General features: G+C 42.1%; 2 protein-coding genes across 6 annotated transcripts in view; one reads left to right on the forward strand and one right to left on the reverse strand.

The window, feature by feature from the left end:
• XRCC4 (X-ray repair cross complementing 4) overlaps positions 1-23,009 on the reverse strand; it is a 607,418-nt gene that overhangs the window by 177,118 nt on the left and 407,291 nt on the right. The gene's annotated exons all lie outside the window — the stretch shown is intronic.
• LOC115074427 lies at positions 13,430-16,703 on the forward strand. Its single transcript, XM_029573871.1, has 2 exons — positions 13,430-14,175; positions 15,982-16,703. The coding sequence occupies exon 2, from the start codon at positions 16,013-16,015 to the stop codon at positions 16,679-16,681; it is 669 nt and encodes a 222-aa protein (XP_029429731.1). The 5' UTR covers positions 13,430-14,175; positions 15,982-16,012; the 3' UTR covers positions 16,682-16,703.

Below are 23,009 nucleotides of genomic sequence, written 5' to 3' on the forward strand. Positions count from 1 at the left end.
CATACTCAGGAAAGCTGAACTGCTGCATGCAGGCAACCGCTGGCATCAACTTTGACTTAAACACAGAAATAGCCACAACCTCATGGCTCAACATTACCAAAGTCGTAGCTGATAAAACAAACCCAATCATCATAAAAACAATAAAAAATCCAAAACACAGCAATCAATGGTACAACGACAGCATAAGATCAGCTAAACGGAAACTCAGGAAAAAGGAGAGATTCTGGCGCAAGAACAAAACTGCCCCATTACTCAATGCATACTGATCGCAATTAGCAAATTACAAAAAACTTATCCACAATGCTAAGAAAGACTTCTACTCGACCAAAATAATTAAATATCAACAGAACCCCAGAATGCTTTTCACCATCATACAAAACCTCACCAAATCACCTAATGAAACAAGAACACCTCCCAGCACAAGCAAAAGCAACGATTTTGCAGAATACTTCACCGAAAAAATCAGAAAATTAATAAACAACTCCAACAACAGCACCATCACACACATCCAAACTCCAATATTGTCTCTGGAAATAACAACTTGGCATGAATTCGACACCGCCTCCTCATTGGAAATTAAAAAAATAATCAAAAAAATTGAATCCAGCCAACCATTTCGTCGACAGCATCCCCATACAAACTATTAAACTGCTCGACAACCCAATAACTAAAACAATAATGGGCATAGTTAACCTCTCCCTTACCGATGGGAAATACCCTGGACTGCTTAAAATCAGCAATCATTAAACCATTAATAAAAAAGAACAACCTAGACCCGGCGAACATCCAAAACTACAGACCCATATCAAACTTCCCTTTCATTGCAAAAATCATAGAAAAAATCATCCACTCCCCACTCTCTGACCACTTAGAAATGAACAACATACTTCTCCCCGCCCAATTTGGATTCAGGAAAAATTTAAGCACGGAAGCATTACTCCTGTCACTAAATGACACAGTACTTCGAGGATTCAACAAAGGACTAAGTTACATTTTATTACTCCTGGAGTTATCAGCTGTCTTTGACACAGTCAACCATTCCATCTTACTCGACAGACTATCCGAAATAGGGGCACTATACTAAAATGGTTCACCTCCTATTTATCTCAAAGAAGCTTCCAAGTAATCTTTAACAACAACCTATCGAATAAAGTAAACCTAAATACAGGAGTCCCACAAGGATCTGACCTGTCAGCTACACTTTTCAACATCTATCTCCTACCAATCTGTCACACACTGGATCGCCTAGGTCTGACTCATTTCCTATACGCTGATGACATTCAAATATTGGTTCCAATACAGAATACACTTGAAGAAACCCACGAGAGAATAACCATCTATCTTGCAGAAATCAAACAATGTCTATCCACCCTAAAACTCATAATAAACATCGAGAAAACCGAATTAATCATCCTTGACAAAAAAGTCAATGACTCACCCATTCAACCACTCAAAACAGAAAACCCCAAAACAATAATCTCTCCTGTTGACCATGCTAGAAACCTAAGAATCACCATAGACAAAGAATTATCATACAAAACCCACATAAATAAAATTAAAGAAGGATATCACAAATTACTGACATTCAGATGTCTTAAGCCTTTCCTCACACAGAATGATTTCAGAACAGTCCTGCAACTACTCATATTTTCCAACTTAGACCACTGCAATACCCTACTCCTTGGCCTACCGCTTGCTACCATCCGTCCACTCCAAATACTACAGAACACAGCCCCCAGAATTCTAACAGGAACTAAGAAACAACCCTCATCTCTTTACACTGGCTCCCAATAAAATACAGAATAGACTACAAAGTTTTAACATTCCTCCACAAAATAATCACAGGACAACAAAACTACTGGCTAACCAAACACATCGAACTACATGCTCCAAAAAGGAACCTTCGCTCAATGAATAAATGCCTCCTCAAAATCCCTCACGTAAAAACCATTCATCTATTAGCAACCCATGAGAAAGCTATATCCATCGCCAGCCCTGCAACTATGGAACTCATTACCAACCAATCTAAGAAACCAACCAAACACCAAAACCTTTAAAAAAAAGAGTTAAAAACCTGGCTTTTCACCAAAGCCTTCTCAGACGCACTCAACCATCAACACCAACAGACTCCCACCCAATACAACACCAAGAAAACAGAGATATCATCTTGTCCACCCATGGAGTCTCATCACAACCACAAAACCCACTTTACGCCGCTCAAGAACCTTTTCAATATATAATAACCAACACACTTCCTGTTGCTTCTACTATTGTTACCTAATTTGTTCACCTTTATACTCACTGTAGAAACCCTGATGTTACTTTGTCTACCTATTATGATTACTGTAAACTGTTATGATGGCGAAACCGAATGGCGGTATACAAAACATGTTAAATAAATACATAAATAAATAATAACATATCCGTCTAACTCTGTTCATGCCATAGAGCTGTCTTAAAATTAGCCAGATAAACTTATCCGGCTGTTTTCAAGATAAGAACATAAGACTTGCCATACTGGGTCAGACCAAGAATCCATCAAGCCTAGTATCCTGTTTCCAACAGTGGCCAATCCAAGTCACAAATACCTGGTAGGATCCAAAGGGGTAGATAGATTCCAAGCTGCCTGTCCCAAGAATAAGCAGTGGATATCTGCTTATTCTTGGGACAGTTTGGACAAGTTCCTCCAGGAACTTGTCCAAACTGTTTTTAAATACAGCTACACTAATAGTTTTCACCACATCTGCTGGCAACAAATTCCAGAGCTTAATTATGTGTTGAATAAAAAAATGTTTTCTCTTAATTTTAAATGTCTTACCTAGTAACTTCATCGTGTCCCTAGTCTTTGTACTTTTAAAAGAGTAAACAACTGATTAACATGTATTTGTTCCATTCCACTCATTTTATAGACCTCTATCATATCTCCCCTCATCCATCTCTTCTCCAAGCTGAAGAGTCCTAACTTCTTTATGCTTTCCTCATAGGGGAATTGTCCCATCCCCTTTATCATTTTGGTTGCTCTTCTCTGTAACTTTTCTAAGATAGCCATCTATATTCAATAGTGCGGCTGCACCACTGAATATCTCTCCAAAGTTAGCTGGATAATTTTATCTGGCTACCTCTGCAATCCAGCCTGTGACTTAATTTGGACCTTGTGAGGGAGCGTACAGAAAACTCCCTAAAAACCACCTTAAAGGACTGGCCACAGCCATCTGGCCCGGTCCTCCTTAAGGATCAGCCCTGCAAGGGATTCTGAGTGAAGGGAGGTCCCTTCACCATACTATAAGGAGCCAGGGCCCAAAAGGGTTAGAGAGGCCCCAGGGAGTGGGCAGGAAGCCATACTATATGAAGACCTGTTACATTTGAGGTTATTTGTCAGAACTGCAAGGTGAGCAGCCTGTGTATTTGCTTTTTTTTGTACTGTAAATAAAATTGCACTAAAGGAAAACAGCTGGAGTCTTCCTCCTTTATTCTCCCGGCTATCTTCACGCCGCTATCACCCAAGCTACCACAGACGTCTTTAATATTGTGAGACCATTATTCCTTGCTACATGATTTATAGAGATCTGAAATGGACAAAATTTGCATGCAGTGTTATCTGTTTACTTCTTTGTAAGCAATGTTACCTTCCAGTATATTAGGAAAAAAAAATAAAGCATAATGTTTGCAGTTTTAAAATGCTCATACTGTAGATATTGCTTGATTGTATTTTCTTTGGCATAAAGTTACAGTGCTGTGTATAATGGTTTATTTTATGCTTAGTCATAATGTTATGCACAGATTGATAGTTATGACATTAATTTGGCTATAGCACTTGTCTGTCTCTGATGTATATTATGTTTTATAATTTTTCATCAGGTTTCATCAGATCAACTAATTAAACTGCACTTTGGTCCAAATTAGCATTAAAGTTTTCTATTCTTTTCTTATTCTTTGGCTATGAAACCTGCCACTTATTCACAGATTACATTTATTATGATTGATTGCATGCTGCTAGTATCACTTAATATCCTCATCATCATTTTACAACAGTAAATATGAGTTACAGTTCCCTAGCTGCTTTTACACTGTGTAACAAAATACAAACAAACCTTGTAGAAAAACTGTACTTTTTCGTTACACAAATATTCTGTTTTCTAAATAGTTAAAATAATGTAAAATACACATTTACTTGTCTTCCCATTACCCAGTTGTTAAATCCAACAGATACTCATAGATGGGTAGATTTTAAAATGTATGGATGCAGGTATTTTATAAGATGTGTGCGTCGGCGCGCGATTATAAAATATGGTTCCCGCGTATACGTACATGCTCTAACAATATTCACTAAAATGTACAGGATTTTTACAGAACAATTTCAAAACAATTTCAAATAATTCTATTTTTTATTCTTTATTTTCCTCTTGACACTGCTTTGAATAGTAAATTCTGAGTAGCAGGCAGAATTGTGAATCCTTAAATGACATTTATTTTGCCATCAGGGATCAAAAAGCCTATGGGTAAATTCCTGCTTCCCTTGTCAACTCAGATCAGATATTATGGGGGTAATTTTGTAACAGTCTGAATAAGTAGGAAAAGGCATGCATAAGTTACACCAAATTTTAAAGCAAACTTGCATGTGTATGTTCACTTTGAAAATTATCCCAGCAAACATAACTGTACAGAATTACATTTGTTAAAAAATATGCAAAAGTTATTTGGAAAATTTTAAGTGCATACTTTTGAAAATCAAAAAATATGCAAGCAAATCCAAATCCTTCACGAATGCCACTGATATATGCTGTTAAGGAGATGTTTTTCATCTGTGATTTGAGATTCACCTGATTTATACTATTCTTTTATTTGTATATTTATTAGGTTGTAAGTTGCCTAGAGCCTTTACTTGGTAAGGCATCAGATAAACAGGTCGATCCAATTCAGTGTGCTCAGCTGAGCGCACTGTTTCACCCGTGGTTGGACACAGTGAATACATAAGTCAAGATAAGGTTCTGTAAGAGTCAATCTTCTGTTTTACCTTCAGAGTTATTAGATCTTTAGAGGAGAAATGCTGAACATTTTCAGGCTCACCATGACTAAGAAACTGAACTGGTATGAACTTTTCTGACCGCCCAACAGAATCAATAGGCTCAACATGTAGCTGTGTTCTGTTATCTGCAAGAGGTCACATTAGCTCCTAAACGTCATAAGCATTACCAGCATGTAACAAGCAGGAAGATAATATGGAGGTAAGAAATTATAAGCAAGAAGCATGAACATGCAGTCTTCATGAAGAATGATGGCTGTCTTGGCCATTCTGGGGCCACCAGGATCACGTCTGTCGGATGTGCTTCTATGCCCCACAGCACCTTGTCTATCAGAGGCCAGGGTGGAAACACATACAGCAGGACATTCGTCGGCCAGGAGAGAACTAAGGCATCCATTCCTTCTGCCCCCAGCTTCCGACGTCGATTGAAGAAGTGAGGGTCTTTGGAATTCTGAAATTTTGCCATCAGGTCCATTCTCGGTGTCGACCACTTGCGCATAGGAGATGGAACGCTCCCATTCCCCGGGATCGAGACTATTGCAACTGAGAAAATCTGCTTGAACGCTGTCAACCCCAGCAATGTGAGATGCTGCAATGCTCAGGAAATTTTGCTCCACCCAGGTTATCAACAGCTGAGCCTCTATTGCCACCGGCTGGCTTTTGGTTCCTCCTTGACGATTGATTTAAGTCACTGTGGTCGCATTGTCGGACAGAATCCTGACAGAACTAGAAATGGTCTCCCAGAATGGAAAACCTCAGGAACTTCTGATGGTCAGCTCGAATCCCGATGTGTAAATATGCTTTGGTCAGGTCCAGAGATGCTAGGAACTCGCCCTCGCGCACCGATGCCATGGCCTCTCGTAGGAACCCGAAGACAGCGGTTGACCCTTTTAAAGTCTAGAATGGGCCAAAACGTGCTGTCTTTCTTGGGTACCAGGAAGTAGATGGAATATCGGCCCCTCCACCTTTCCACCAAAGGGACTGGAATAATGGCTTCCAGATTGCTCAGGTGCTGTAAGGTGTCCCACACTGCTTGTTACTTCTATAGGTAAGAGCATGGAGAGAAGAGAAAGCGGTCGCGAAGGTGCTGTGCAAAATCTAAAGCATAGCCTTGTCTTATCACACTGAGGACCCACTGGTCCGACGTTATTTTGGCCCATTCCTCGAAAAAAAGAGACAACCTGCCTCCCACAATGGGAACCGAGGAATGGACCAGTCTTATCTCATTGAGAGGACTTTGCGCCCCCTGCAGCCTGGGAGGGTCCTGGCCTACCAACAAGACACCCTCGAAAGGACTGGGACCAGGACTGTTGTTTGCTCAAGTGCTGTCGAAAAGAAGATCCTGCAGATTGGGAGGAGCGAAATCTATGATTTCCACGGAAACGTGACCTGGGTGGTAAGGATCCCCTCGCCTTAGGCCTGTCCTCCAGCAGTCGATGGATCTTATTCTCCCCCAAGGACTGAATTATGACCTCAAGGACCTTCCCAAAGAGCAGTTTACCCTTAAATGGTAAGGAGCCCAGCTGAGCTTTGGAAGAGACATCTGCGGACCAGTTCCTTAACCAAAGGAATCTGTGGACAGAAACAGCCGAAACCATCGATCTGGCTGAAGTCCGCAACAAATCATAAAGTACATCAGCACTGTAAGCAACAGCGGCTTCCAAACGTCCAGCTTGAATCGCTTCCGTCTCTGATAGGGACATGCTACTTTGCAATTGCTGAACCCAGCAGAGCCCCGTCCTCAAGGCAAAACTGCTGCACATGGAAACCCGGACCTCAAGGGCCGAAACTTCAAAAATCTTCTTAAGTTGAATTTCTAGTTTACGATCCTGAAGATCCTTGAGGGCCATCATCCCAGTCACCAGGATAGTGGTCTTCTTGGTGACCGCCGACTCCACCGCATCGACCTTGGGAACACAAAGGAGGTCCAGAACCTCTTCGGGCAAAGGGTACAAAACTTGTCCATGGCTTTTCTGACTTTCAACCCTAAACCAGGAGTGTCCCACTACCGAAATAAGAGATCCATGACTGAAAGATGAAAGGGAAAGCACCAGGCCGGATCGATAGAGCCCATACGAGAGTCCTCCTGAGGGGTATCAATGCCCAATTCCTCCAGTATCGCGGGAATGAGTGGGTGAGCTCGTATTTTCTAAAGAGGCGGACCACCTTAGGGTCATCTCAATCAACCACGTGGGAACTCTGAATAGAGGAAAAACCCTGATCACAGTCAGCATCCAAACCTTGAGGAGGCTTGCCCCTAGGGTCCAGATCATTTGGATACGAATCATCAGAAGAGGATGTCAGAAAATATCTTAATATTTTGTGCTTTATTGATAATTACTTATATTTAGTGAAGTCAGTAATCAATTAGCCATAAAAAAAACATGTTAGCATTTAATACCCATAAGCCTTTACTTTTAAAAGCCATGACATCGGTCATGGCTGTGCTGAAAAAGCTCCAGCACATAGCTTTCACCTTTCCCCTACTTAAAACCTCAAGATTTCACCTTTGTCCCACTTTCAGACTTTGAGAGTACAGTTGTTTACCACTTTCTCTTATCTCAAGTAAGAAAGCACCTGCATTTTATGACATTGAGCATCCTAACGCAGGTGTCATGATTGACCACCCTAAAAACAGATGGCCAGCCAATTAAGCGTGAATCTTGTGACAGAAGGGAGTGAAAAAGATTTTCTCTTAGAACTACAAAAGAAATCCAATTAAAAATCAAAAATGGGCGAAGCTATAAACAGAATAAAATATAGATGTGTTGATGGAAGTGTAACAGCGACCCTGGATCAAAGGGTCTTAAGTGTATAAAACAGTGGCAGTTTGAGGGAGAGGGAGAGGTGCTACTTAGACTTTCTTCGCACGTGATTGAGAGAGACACAGAGCGGGGTGCTTCAGATAAATTGGTAAATATAATTTTTTATTCAAGTATATGAGAACCTTTAAATTGCTATTGTTTCTACATTGGCAGATGTATTAGAAATGTATTAATTTCTAAAAAGATGATATTAATAGACATTTATCTGATATTAATAATTTCAATTACTTTTTTTTAATGGCTCTTACATTGATTGTAGGATATACTCTGGTAAAGTTAAGATTTGAACATAAAAGTGTTTTAGTCATTTAGAGATATTTATTCATGCCTTTCTTTATCTGAAATAAAATATTTTTACAATAAACTGACTGGTTTATTTATGCATGATGTGATGTATAAATTAATGGTTAATAAATTTCTGTGGTAGATTCGAACACACCTCTGAAAGTAAACTTTTTGTCTCAAGGCAGAAAGGGTAGGGAAATAGAAGTGGAAGTGGGATATTTTATCCAGGCAGGATTCCCTGGTTTTAAATTCTGCTAAGGGTAGAAGCCTCAATACTTCCATTCAAAATTTACCACATGGCGCCCAACGTGGTTTAAATCTCCTGTAGAATTAAATATTGTTTTCCAGTCATGTAATTTTGCCTTTTGCAGCAGTTTTTATAATTGGTTGCAATGGCTGACCCTTATAGAATTAGAGCTTCTCAAGAAGCAACGTTCCGTAAGTGGGTTGAAGCCAATCATATCAGGGAAGATCAGTCCTTTGTCCTGCATTTACAAGTGGCCAGTGACTCGTCACCGTGCTTTCATGTTGACATTTGTCGTTTAAAAGCTCTTACTGCACAGGGCAGACACCAGGGGCTAAATAGAAGAGCGGAAGAGGATTTTGTTCCTTTTGCTCTCCCTGATTGTCAGATGTCTTTTTCACTTGGTAAATGCTTATTTGTAGAGAATCCGGTAATTCCGGTTTCTGAAAAAAGAGGGGGCTTGGCGTTCACTGAACCGCGTCCGCCTCTTGATGCTATTTTGTCCTTTGATGCCCCGCCTGTGGATCAAATTCCGGCAGGGAAAAAGAATGCGTTTTACAATGCCCTATTGCACTGCTTTCAAACGCTCAGAGATCATTACGGACAAACCTCGTTTTCTTTGGGGACGCCTGGAGAATTCGGGACCCGTAGTGAGATTGATCGAAAAGCAGATAGAGTAAGGCGGGCTTTGGGGACGCTTCCAGCTGATGTTAATCTGATACCTGAACATCTGGCCACTAGACTAGTCGCGCTTGAAGCTGTCACTGGTGCCTGTAATTCTCGTACCAGACATTATATTATTTCTACTCTGATGCCACAGAATTTGGTTCCTCCCCCCTCATTCTGCGATAGCTGGGGCAGTTATTACGGGTGGACTTATCGTTCGATATTTGGGAAACCGTTGATCACAAATCTCGGTGAAGTGCTGCGTCATATTTTGCAAAAGTTTGGTATTTCAGCTGCATATTCTCTTGGCATGCTGGTTACTATGAGTAATTTTGATCAAGTATGGGAGATTTTAAAAGACGTCATGCCTGATACCTCTATTCGTATTGATCTTAGTAATCGTTTAAGTGCATTGGCCCCGGCAGATCGACATGAGCAGTTCCCATTCATTATCCAGCAAGTCTTCGAGGCGGCTGGTCGTCCATTAATCCCTTCTAAGCCTCTTAAACAGGCTCAGCCAGGGTCTGACAGACCCAGGGAAAGGGGCAGAGAGATCCAGCGCACTCAGCCTGAGAAAACTTCAAGACGGGTGAGTTTTCATTTTAGGAATCCTTCTTCCCAGGATAGAAATCAGAGGGACAATAGGGGGTTTGGGAATTCTAGACAGGATTATACACCCCCCCCTACACGAAATCCCTCTAATACTGGGTGGGTTCCCCGCTATCCTGTGCGGGATAATCGTGGGACCCCTCCTGCCCGCTTTCCAGCTCCTGAGAAACCTCCAGCGGTGTCCGGAGCTGTAACTAAGGGGGACCGCCCTCCCCCTTCTTCTCACAAAAAGCCTGTGAAGCGAGCCACTTTCCATGGCAATGCTGGCTCCGCGTCTAAACCCCTGTGGATCCAGAATAAGGAGCAGGGTGATCTATTTGTGGGCATGATGGACTCAGGTACTACAATTAATATCCTGACTAGAGAATGGGATACAATTCAATATTTAAATGAAAATGTCACAATTACTATGTTTGCAGGGAAGCATTCTCAAGCTCCCTTAGCGACTGTAGAAATCTTTTCCCCTTACTTCAAAGGGTCCCGTACCATAAAAGTGGCATGTTTATTTGATGAGGAGGATCCTTTTGCAATTTATTTCACACAGGCTGCTGTGCCTGTTTTGCCTTCTATGATGTTGGAGGACCCCCTTTATGGCTTTGAGGCTGTAAAAGCTTCAATTTCTCCTCAGCTCAAATCCATCATTGGAGAGGCTGAGCTGCAGAATTTGTTTACTGAATGGCTTAAGTTAGGGCTCGTTCAGCTCTATCATACCCACACTGGTTTAGTGCAGACCCCTAAGCCGATAGAGATAGTTTTAAATAAGCCTTTCAGTCCTCAAAAACAGTATCCTGTCCATAAGAAATTCTACAATGATTTAAATATTATTATTTCTCAGAAACTTACTCAGGGTGTTTTAATTGAGGAATATTCTGAATTTAATTCACCCCTCCTTCCTGTGCCCAAACCAAATGGGAGTACTCGTATGGTCATTGACTATAGGGTACTTAACGCCTCTTCTGAGACAGTTGCGGCTCAGACTTTGAATCCTGCATCTACAATTGATAATTTGCCACGACCTAGGTGGAAAGCCACCTTGGATTTAGCTAATGGGTTTTGGAGTATTCCGATTAGCACTTCCCCTGTCACTGCATTCACATTCAGGGGTAAGCAGTATCAGTATACCAGGCTCCCTCAGGGTTTTAAAAATTCCCCTGTTTTATTTTCTGCTGCCGTTGAGGAACTCCTTCAGCGACATAACATTGATAATGCTGTTCCTTATGTTGATGATATATATCTGGCTTCTGATAAGCTGGATGTGCTTTGGGATTCTGTAGTTAAACTAATACAGGTACTGGGTGAGGAAGGCTTTGTAGTTAATTTTGCCAAAGCCAGAATTGGTTTTGGGGAAGTTAAGTTTCTGGGATTTTTAATCGGGGTGGCAGGTGCTAGCCTTGCCCCCACCCTCCAAGAAAAGATTATTTCCTTCCCGGTGCCTAAGACATCTCGCCAATTGCAAGTAATCATGGGGACACTTAATTTTGCACGTAAAACTGTGCCTAGTTTTGCCTCATTAGCAGCCCCCTTGTATGATTTGCTTAAAGGAGATGCCGTTGTGGCACGTGATTGGACTGCTGTTCATTCTGAATGTTTGAGAGCGCTGCAAGAGGCTGTCAAAGTTTCAGCCCCTTTGGCGCACCGTAAATCATCTAAAGATTTAGATGTCACGTTGCAGGTTTCTGACTCTCATTTCTTGGCTACAATCAGTAACCATGCTGAATCTCAGCCCATATGTTATATTACACATACTTTCTCTCAGCCTGAGAGGAAATTTAATGTTGTGGAGCGTACACTGACGGCTGTCAGATATTGCCTGTCTAAAGTCTCTGCTCTTGCTCAGGGTAAGATTATTCATTGTTATACTGGGATTCCTCAGTTACAGGCTGTCACTCGCCATTCCCTCCCAGAGAGTAGGGCTCTCTCCACACGCTGGGTGCAATGGCGTGCTGATCAATATAGAGACGATGTGCAATTCCATTATCAGAATGGTTTGGCTGATTCTGACATTATTTTAACTTGTGAGGATCTTTGCTTAACTACTGAGACGGATAGGCTCCTTCCTCCTATTTATCAGAAGGTTCAATTGGTAATTTTTACTGATGGTTCTGCCACACCCTCGGGTGACTATCTTACTGCATTTTTTGCTGGTGCGGCTAATGTTATTTTAACTCCTAATAAAAGGGGTCAGTGGAAAGTCTTTGCCACACATACATGGCGATTAGGTGATATGAGTTCACAGCAGGCGGAGCTGATTGCCTTTCAAAAGGCTTTGACACATATTGAGCAGACGCCCAATTTGGATCCTGAAAGATCCGTTATGGTTTGTTCTGATTCTACATATGTGGTGTCTGGGTTTAATTCACATATGAAAGTGTGGGAAAACAGTGACTTTTTAGATGTTACAGGCAAGCCTATTGCACACAGAGCTCACTGGAGATTAATTTTTTCTATTTCACAGAAACTTACTGTGCAGGTGCTTGTCTTGCATGTGCCTGCTCACCAGACCGTGGGCTGGTACTCTCGTTACAATTCTTTGGCAGATGAAGCAGCTAAATTGGCTGCCTCTCAGCAAGAGATAACTGTAAGGGCACGTCTTGCTAGGCATGGCTCCTTACATTTGAATGCGGCTACTTTGTGCCAGCATTCAGATGGGGTTTTGACTAGCAGTCAGGCAAAGAAAATGGTCAGTGACTGTTTGGATTGTCAGCGCACAAATCCCAAACGGACTGGACACCCTTATGTTGAAGGGACACTTCCACGGGGTATTAGACCAGGGTAGGTGGTCTATATGGATCATGTTGGTCCCCTTACTTCTTCCCGTGGTTACAGACATATTTTGGTTGTGCTTGATTCCTTTACTGGCTTTGTGTTTCTATTTGCACAGAAACGCATTACTGCTATTGTAACTGTTAACCGTCTGGCTATTGTATTTGGTATTTTGCCTTTTCAGTTTCTTTGCACTGACGGCGGTCCAGCCTTTAAAAATGCTGAGGTTGAGACCTTTTGTGCTGATCATAGCGTTACTCATCGATTCTCCTACCCACATCGTCCAGAATCTAATGGAATGGTTGAAAGGATTAATGGTGAGGTTAAGCGTAGTCTGCAAATTTTTGCTTTGCAATCTAACCCCAGTAATTGGTACCTTCATCTTCCGGAGATCCAAATCCGGATTAATAGTACCATAACTGCCAATCATGAAGCTCCCGCTATGTCTCTCTTTGGGTTCTCTATGCTTGAAAATATGGCCTCCTCAGATGCTATGGTTACTTCTGACAAGGCCTCTCGGAGTCCAAATCCTTTTCAGATTGGTTCCGTAGTTTTGAGCAAAACGCATGTTCGTGGCTCTTTAGAACCATACTGGTCTAATCCCTTTATTGTTACAGAATTTCTAGGTGACTCGGGACTGTTGCTTTCTGACTCTGAGGATCCAAAGAATAGGAAAGTTGTGTCCATTAGAGATGTCAAGTTGGTATCCGAGACATTGGGGTTTTCCGGTACCAGAGCCTCGGTTCAACCCCCAGCCTCTGCTGCATCCGCAGTTTCCGCTGATGCCAATGGGTCAGGAGGATCTGCCGCTGCCCAGCGCTCCCAATGCTCCAGCAATTGATGTCATTCTCAGCGGTGACATGGCTGTGCCTACCCCGGAGCAGGAAGATCAGGTCGTTCTCAGTGTAGCTTGTCCCGCATCTGAGCGTCCTCCATGTTTAACCCGCTTCCAGCAGAAGCTTTTGCTTGCATGCTGTATGGTTTGTTCCCCAATCAATACCTTTTTGCATGCTGTGTTTCTTTTTTACAGACCTTATTGTAAGTATGTTATTGCTTGCTGGGTGCTTTTAATTATTGCATCTCCTATCTCACTATTTTATCTCTTATCTAATACCCAGCTGCATTCCACCTTTTCTCCCGCAGCTTCACAGGAGCTCCGTTATTCACACTCACATGTCAGTAAGCGCTCACCTTCTGAGCCTTTGTCTCTTCTGGCAGTGCCTTTGCCTTCTGGTGTTATTCTTGTTCCATACCATGGCTGGCTGGTGCAAGATCCTGTTTTATTGCATATTGATGTTCCTTTCAGGTTTTACACTCACCAGGTTTGGCAAGGCATCTCTCCGGAGTCCCTGCCTGCGGGTCTAGAGTCCAGACTTGTTGCTCTGTTTCTGCAGCTGGAGCGTTCCTCCCTGCAGCTTTCTTCCATCACTTCGGAATCTCCTCTTGATGGCTTCCGTGCAGAGTTCTGTTCGATTAGATATCAGAACTTGTTCCTGGGTTTCAGAGCAGTGAGTGTCAATCTTACTGGGATCCTTGAAACTCCGTCCTGGAAACTGCAGCACTGCTCTCAACCACATATTGGTGCTTCTGAACAGTTCCAGCGGCTGTTTGCCCTTCGTCCTTGTTTTCATAATGGATCTTGTGCCTGCATCAATCCCCTTTCGAAGGTGCCTCTGGAGGACTCCTTGTCTGGCTCTAATTATGAATTTTCAGGTTTGATTAAAGGTCTCATTTTCTCCTGGATGGACATCTTTCCTGAGGTAACTCTTTCTTACGCTAATTATTCCACATGGGGGGGAGAGGATACAGGATTCCCCCTTCCAATGATTAAGGACTCTCTTTCTTATGTTTGTAGACTACCTTATGAAATTCTGTTTTTAAATAGTACACATTATCATGTCTTTTGTGATGAATTGCCTGTCTCTTTTACACATTGGCGTGGAATTTCTTTTTATAATTTATCTTTGTGGAATAATGCGTGTGGGAATAATCCATTCTTTTGTACCCGTTCCTTGTCCACCCAGAAGAATTGCTTTTGTTGCCCTAGTTGGCAATATCAGGTTAATCTTTGTAATAAAAGGTTTTCTAATAGGGTATGGGGACCCTTCTTTACTCAGGAGGCTAATTTTTTTCAAAATGCACCTGTGCTAGGCCGGTCTTTGACCGCTGCCTGTATCAGGGGTTTAGCTGAGGGGTTAAATGACACTGAGGTTACTTCTGTGTTAGATTTAATTGTACAGACAAAATGGCTGAATGACTCATTTCCCTTGCCCGCTTGGGTGATGAGAACAGCCAACAGAAAGCGCAGGAATGCTTTGAAACAGGAGGTTCAAAATACATTCCTTAATCTTAATGATAGAATTAAAACTGCTATAAAAGGTATTCAATCCAATGAATATCAGCTAAGAGCAGGTATTTTTCAATTAAGGGATTACTTAGCTCAAACCTTACAGTTAGGGATTGATGCCATATCCACAACTGATGAGAAAATACAGGTTCTAGCAAGAATAGAACAGCTTACTCACTTTATTGATGGTCTTACTTCCCCAAAACCCAAATGGGGAGACCTTCAATTGGGAAAAATATTAGAGGAAATAAACCTCACAGCTGAGCAAATTCAGTATGCCCATGTTGAGGCTTCACAAGTTATTTTGCAGGTCAGCAAACATGAAATGGGAAAAGAACCATGGGCAACCTTAGGTTCAACCCTAGTACAAGGGGTCAGACGTATCTTTCTCCCAATCACTACTCAGGTCTATAAACGTTGCTGGGAAATCCAGAACTTTGGTCAGTTCTTGGAAAGCTCAAATGGAAGCAACAGCTGGATTAAAACAATTAAAATCTTTGAACCAACCCACTTGTGTATTAATAATGCTGGTTATCACTGGATCATAGCACAAGGTTGTCACAAAGTTCCTGTAACTGTGTGTAATTCCCTGGTGCAGGTCTCTAATACTTGCCTCACACTAGAGGGAGAAGCTGATTGTCCTCTAGAACCGAATCCCGGTCCTCTAGTAGAAGTTTTTTTGAAATTACCCAATGGATCTTATATCCTTCGGTCAAACAAAGCACAGTGTGGGTTTCAACCGGGAATATTGTATTTAGTTACTGCACTATCTGTCATTAAGTGTGGACCGTGGGAGTTTTATCCTACACTTAGTGCCCGGTTAACTGAAACAATAAAGTACATGGAATTTAAACCAGTACAATTCACTGAGTTAAAAATGTTATTGACTCATGTTTTAAATGTAAATGTATTATTGAGAAATTTGTCTTCACTTTGGTTAATGTCAGAGGATGAGTTTTTACAGCATCTGAGAATGATAGAACTAACAGCTAGTGAATGGGAGCTGATCCTAGACGAGCTACTGAAGCCAGAGGTATTTTCAAATGCCCTGGGTCGTGCTTTTTCTGGATTAGTGGGTGGAATAGCTAAAACAGCTGTTGGTGTAGTTAAAACCATAATGGAAGGGGCAGGTGGACTCCTTCATGACTTAGGGATCAATTTATTCCCATTAATCCTGGGAATCATAGTAATAATTGGTGTTCTTTTCTTCTGTCTTAAGAGAAATTAGAACAAAGAGCAGCGAACCAGAAATGGCAGGTGTAAACTCAAAGATACATATTCCAGCTAATCCTAGGAAGAATGCGATGATTGTCTGCCTGGGACCTGATCTCATAAATGAGTATGCTGATTATGGAAGCTGGATGTATTCAGAAAACAATCCTGATACATGTGCACCTTATTATCTGCATAAAAACTGTGATATTTTATTTAAGTTCCCACAATATTCCTATTGCTGGACTTGGCCAAGAAGACTGGCATCTGTTCGTGAAGCACTACGAAGAACCTCGAGTGCTCACATTTGCCAATGTGCTCCCTGGGAACTTGTGCCCTGCTACTTCAATATCTACTCTTTGGCAGAATATCAATTAGGATATGGACATGGCCTATCAAATGCCAATCCTGTTGCTTCAGATGGAAATTCAAGAGCCTCCAGCCCGGGGTTAAGCTCGAATTGGTTTCCAGTACCTAGTCCACCGTCTTTTGCGACGGATGAAGAATTAGATCCAATGCACCTTGCTCCGGCTAATTCTCTAACAGATGAAGGACAAGACTTTATGCTTTGGCTGAATGCAGCTCTCTCCTCTGAGGATGATCAATCAGTCATTCTCCAACATCAGCAACCAAATCCTACTCAAGATTCTGCTCCGACTAGACCAGCAGTGGAAGGCGAGCAAACAGATTCCAATATCTATAATTAGTCAGACTGACTTCACAGATATCTGAAACTCTGATCCGGCTGGATCTACTGAGAACTGTGAATAACTGTCTATTATTGACTGGACTGGTATGTGTCTTATTCAAAATGCACCTTGCCATTTCAGGATCGTTGCTCGTCAATTGGTAAGTATAATAGGCATTTAATGCCCACAGATCCCTACACATGATGGAATCAGTGATGTCACATCACAGATTTCTGACCCATAGAGATTATTTTAATTATGAACCCTCATCTTACTTGACTGGATGAGCAGCTTCAAATTTAAAATTTACATTCCCTGGGTATGAATGTTCTCTATTTCCCATAAGGAAATATTGAGAAACCCTTTATATCTGGTTATTATTAGAAACTAACTCAGATTTGTCAACTCATATCTCTTTATATTCAATTTGGTAATGTAACCAATTTTTATTTCACTTGTATCTATGCAATGTTGAGCACTGACACAACTTATTATATGTAGTTTATTGTGTGATTATTTTCCCCCAGGCTTATTAGTGCCTTACTGATTTATATGTATCTAGCTATGTCTAGTATTTGTTTTACTGACTCCATGGGGGGGTGTCAGAAAATATCTTAATATTTTGTGCTTTATTGATAATTACTTATATTTAGTGAAGTCAGTAATCAATTAGCCATAAAAAAAAACATGTTAGCATTTAATACCCATAAGCCTTTACTTTTAAAAGCCATGACATCGGTCATGGCTGTGCTGAAAAAGCTCCAGCACATAGCTTTCACCTTTCCCCTACTTAAAACCTCAAGATTTCACCTTTGTCCCACTTTCAGACTTTGAGAGTACAGTTGTTTACCACTTTCTCTTATCTCAAGTAAGAAAGCACCTGCATTTTATGACATTGAGCATCCTAACGCAGGTGTCATGATTGACCACCCTAAAAACAGATGGCCAGCCAATTAAGCGTGAATCTTGTGACAGAAGGGAGTGAAAAAGATTTTCTCTTAGAACTACAAAAGAAATCCAATTAAAAATCAAAAATGGGCGAAGCTATAAACAGAATAAAATATAGATGTGTTGATGGAAGTGTAACAGCGACCCTGGATCAAAGGGTCTTAAGTGTATAAAACAGTGGCAGTTTGAGGGAGAGGGAGAGGTGCTACTTAGACTTTCTTCGCACGTGATTGAGAGAGACACAGAGCGGGGTGCTTCAGATAAATTGGTAAATATAATTTTTTATTCAAGTATATGAGAACCTTTAAATTGCTATTGTTTCTACATTGGCAGATGTATTAGAAATGTATTAATTTCTAAAAAGATGATATTAATAGACATTTATCTGATATTAATAATTTCAATTACTTTTTTTAATGGCTCTTACATTGATTGTAGGATATACTCTGGTAAAGTTAAGATTTGAACATAAAAGTGTTTTAGTCATTTAGAGATATTTATTCATGCCTTTCTTTATCTGAAATAAAATATTTTTACAATAAACTGACTGGTTTATTTATGCATGATGTGATGTATAAATTAATGGTTAATAAATTTCTGTGGTAGATTCGAACACACCTCTGAAAGTAAACTTTTTGTCTCAAGGCAGAAAGGGTAGGGAAATAGAAGTGGAAGTGGGATATTTTATCCAGGCAGGATTCCCTGGTTTTAAATTCTGCTAAGGGTAGAAGCCTCAATACTTCCATTCAAAATTTACCACAAGGACTGATCCTCCGGATGGGACAACGTGGTACAGAGAGAGCGCTTAATCTTAGGAACCTCCGTCCCCTCGGAGGACTAGGTCCTTTTCGAAGCATGGGCTACTGACTTGCCCAATGATGGACCCGAACACAAGTGAGAGGTCCCCTCAGCATTTTTCTTACAGGTTTAAGCAAAAGCAAAATGAACTCTGAAGAAAATAAAGAGGAGTCAGAAGCCCCCTGGGGGCTCTGCTCACCCGCAGCAGCTGTATCCTTAATTAAATTGTCCCCCTCAGAGGCCATATGCTGTGGTGAAAGAGGAGGAGGGGAAATCCCTCCCCCCTCCGCTGCTAGCGTTGCAGTGTGGAAAGAGGCCAAAATGGTGTCTGTTCCCGCGCTGAGCGGGAACAGATCTGAAGGAATGAGCCAAGGGCATCCCGGCCGTGCCGGTTCCCGGCGTGACCTAGAATCGCTGCTGCCGGTGGCTCCTGAAGAGCCCCCCCGGGGAGGCAGGACGAGCATAGGCTGTCTCTAGAGATGTGCGTGTCTCCACACGCGCAGCAGGCCGCACCACGCAGCATGACTGAGGAGGAAAAAGTTGAAAACACACCGCAGCTGTCCCGAGTAGGAATGGAGAAGGCAGGAGAACAGTGACTGCAGAGAACGGAGATGGACCCGGCCGGCTCAATAAAGAAAAAAGTTTGTTATAAACTTTTTTTTTTTTAATATGACCTGATATGGTGTGTAAGGGTCCTGTGCTCCGTGGGGTGAGTGAGCCGGACTCCCCGGTATCACCCCAACTGCTGTAGTAAGTTTGTCAGAAGGGTTCTCAACCCTTAACCACAGGAGCCTCTACTACCAGGGGGGAATTGTCCCCTCAGGACCTGCTGACCCCCTGGGAGGCTAAAAACTCCTCCTCCAAAATTCTGTTTTTCTTGTGAGGATGGATATTTGAGTTAAGGGTTGGTTTTATATGGTGTCTCTTATATTATAGGTGGTGATATAGTCGAAAAGGTGTGCAACGGTGCCGGTGATTGAACTTGGAGGAAGTGTATTTTAGGTGAAATATAGTAGTTATATGGTTTGGGTGGTGATATATGGCATTGTATTGTAATGTAAGATAACATCTGTTATTAATTTGTGTGAAGGTGCAATAGTCTGGAGGATGGAAGGCTGGAGGGCCTCGTCGTCTCCGGATGAAGTGGGAGTGATTTGTCCCCTGAGGAAGCTGTGGCGAAACGGGGATCCCTGTTGGGACGTTGTGAACTGCTCCCATGGAAAAGAGTATATTTAGGATTTAATAATTCATGTTAAGCACTTTAAATTAAAATATGCATGGTGCATTAATTAAAGGGGAACAGATGGGTTTTAATGGGTGGGGAGTGTATTTGGATGAGTGAATGTAGTGGGTATATGGTTTTAGATGTGAATATATTGCTGCTAAATAAGTGTGTATATTTATGTACATTGCTTTGCACATGTTTTTGAATTATTGTAAACATCAGTGGATGCAATTAATAAAATGATAAAAATTGATGTGTTGTATTATGTTAAGTACTGCTGATAAGTGGTAATATTGACAACAAAATTGTTTTGAGATTACAGTAAATTGTGAATGTTAACGCCAGCACTGCCGCCAGTATTTTTAAATCCCCATTGTTAAGAGATATGGGCCTATACGAGCCCACTTCTTGCAAATCTTTCCCAGGTTTAGGGAGTAACACGATAGTGGATTGATTTTCCATGGGCGTAACCGGGGTCCCCTGAACTAAACCATTATAATATGGTCACAGCGCAGGCAAAATGGGAAATTTCAAAATCTTGTAGAACTTTGGCCCGAGGCCATCTGGGCCAGCCACCTTTCCCAATTTAAGGCCATGTATAATGGCATTGATTTCAGAATCAAAAGCATGGGTGTAGCTTGCTTATTGAGGCGGTTACTACCCCTAACTAAGCTACATATTCAATTAGATGTAGTTCCAACACTGCTCTCTACATTAATGGTGGGGTGGAAGGGAAATAAAACTAAAAGGTACTAAGAGCCAAGCGTAACAAGTAAGAGGAAAAAAAAAGTGCATAGCTTGCTGGGCAGACTGGATGGGCTGTTTGGTCTTCTTCTGCCGTCATTTCAGTTTCTATAATCAGTTATAGGCATATTTAACGAAAGGAGCTGCGCCTCAGTGAGCTTTGGCCAAGGAAAGCTAGAAAAGAAAGACTCTCTGGAGAGGAGATGACTAGCCTTTTTCCCATAAAGCCCGCTGTAATAGTCAAGGAAACGGGCTGTAATGGCTGCAGAGATTGTCTGGCTGGTCCCATTTCTATCTTTTATTCTAGTGATAAGAGATTTGGGGCCCCGCGCTCTAACCAAACTAGCCAACATTTTACTGGGCCGATTACCATATCTGTACAACTGATATTTATAATATCTCATAGATTTGGATGCTCGTTGGAACAATAGCGCTTGCAGTGTTTCACTCAATTCCTCTACTTCACGTTTGCTAAGCTCCGACATTGGTTTAATATGCCTGAGTTGCGCTTGTTTCAGTTCCTCTGTTAGCTTAAGAATCTCAGCATTACGCTTCTTATTCTGGGTAGCAACATAGGCTATAATGTGGCCCCTGCATAACTACCTTTCCGGCCTCCCACAAAACCCGTGGCATAATACCAGGTTTTGTTATTATGAAGCATATAATCTTCCCAGCGGTCTGTAAGGAAGCGGGAGAACTCCTTATCCAAAAACAAGCCCGGAGACATGCGCCAAGAAAAAGGAGCTTTAGGCAAGCGCCCAAATGACACCGTGACAGAGACCGGCGTATGATCCGATAGGGCAAAAGTGCCTATGGTAGCGGTTGTCACCCTGGGGAACAGGAACTCCGAGATCAAAAAGTAGTCCAAAAGGGAATAAGACCCGTGAGGATAAGAAAAAAATGTGTAGTCCTGTTCTCCCGGGTGCAATGCCCTCCATATGTCCAGCAGGCGCAGTTCCTGGCATAAAAAGTTGGGACCTTTATGCATATCATTAGGTTCTATAGGTTTAGTAGGTTTGCAGTCTTCCAACTTATTGGCTACCATATTAAAGTCCCCTCCCACCAGCAATGCACATTCCATAAGTTCACCTAAGATCCCCAGGAAAGTAAAAAAAAACGCATGCTGATATACATTAGGAGCATATACGTTACATAAGGCCATTCTTTGCTGGTTACACATTCCTTGGACTATAACATAACGACCCTCAGGGTCTTGCCATACTCTCTGATTGAAAAGGCAGTTGTTTATGAATTAATATAGCCACCCCTCGCTTTCAGGATGAGTATGAGGAGAAAAAACACTGCCCCACCCATTCTCTCTGTAACTTGGAATGTTCACTCGCTGACAAGTGGGTCTCTTGAAGAAACACAACCTGCGACCCCATGCATTTGAAAGCCATTAAGTTTCTTCCATTTGATGGGGGAGTGTATGCCATCTACATTAACAGATGTGCATTTTACCGTGGCCATAACAAGGGTTACTTAACGAGCATCACCAAGAGGATGCGCTGAATTGGTTGCGACAATAAGGGATCCCGGGGCTCCCCAGCCTAAGCCACCAGGATCATAGGGAAAAAACAGCAAAGGACAAAGGCCATTAGCCATAAAAAACTGCCTTAGTACCATCTTGAGATGGTACTAAGGCACCCTGACCCCAACAAACCTAACTTCTCAACCCTAACACAACATTCACACCAAACATGCCACATCCATATCAACTCACTTACTCACAGAACCCACAACACAATCGCTTGCCCCAAGAGGCTCAGAGCCACTCCCCCCCCCCCCCTCCACTTCTGGAGCAATGGAGAGAGGAACTCACCTCTAGACCCCCCATGCCCCCCCCCCCCCCGACACAACTATCGAACATTTTCAAACTGTCAGACTAGATCAACAGCACTTTGGGATCATTATGAAGCCCTGCGGACCCCCAGACCAGAGGACCCCAACACTCCAGCTTCACTTCAACGCCACGGATATCATGGCAAAGTCAGGCCAGAACAATTTCTCATGATCAAAACTTAAGATTCGTCCCTTCGATCAGCCAATGCAGGAAAAGATCCATAAACAGGAACCAGAGTCATCAACAAACCACCCCTTCGACGATAATGAAGAAGGCGCTTTTACGATGACTAGCTGTTATTCTCCCCCTGCGGCAGGCAAGGTAGCTATAAACTGGTCCGCAGCATCCCTAGAGGTGAAGAGGAGAACTTTGTTATCGTGGAAGACACGCAGCTTGGCTGGATAAAGTAGCCCAAATTTGATGTCCCTCTTATGTAACTCAGTACACGCCGGAGACATACTCTTTCGCTGTGCTATCATCGCCGCTGAGAAATCATTGAAAAGAAGTATCTTATGGCCCTGGAATTCCATAGACGCCTGTTGTCTGGAAGCCCGCATAATCTGTGTTTTATGCATCCATTCAGCCGATTTTATAACATGCATGCATATACATGCATTCTGGTGTCCAGCATGGCTCCTAGATCTCTCGCGTGGTTTACAAATGGTGAGAGATGGAGAGTAAGGGGGTTGTTGTCCTTAAGAGAGATGAATAGAAGTTCTGTTTTAGAGGTGTTAAGAACTAGATTGAGACTTGAGAGTAGACTATTGATGGAGCTGAGGCAGTTGTTC

The sequence above is a fragment of the Rhinatrema bivittatum genome, chromosome 1, assembly GCF_901001135.1.
Source record: "Rhinatrema bivittatum chromosome 1, aRhiBiv1.1, whole genome shotgun sequence".
Lineage (NCBI taxonomy): Eukaryota > Metazoa > Chordata > Amphibia > Gymnophiona > Rhinatrematidae > Rhinatrema > Rhinatrema bivittatum.

Coding starts and splice junctions, on each gene's coding strand:
- LOC115074427 (XM_029573871.1), top strand. CDS start 16,013: ATGGCAGGTGTAAACTCAAAGATACATATTCCAGCTAATCCTAGGAAG.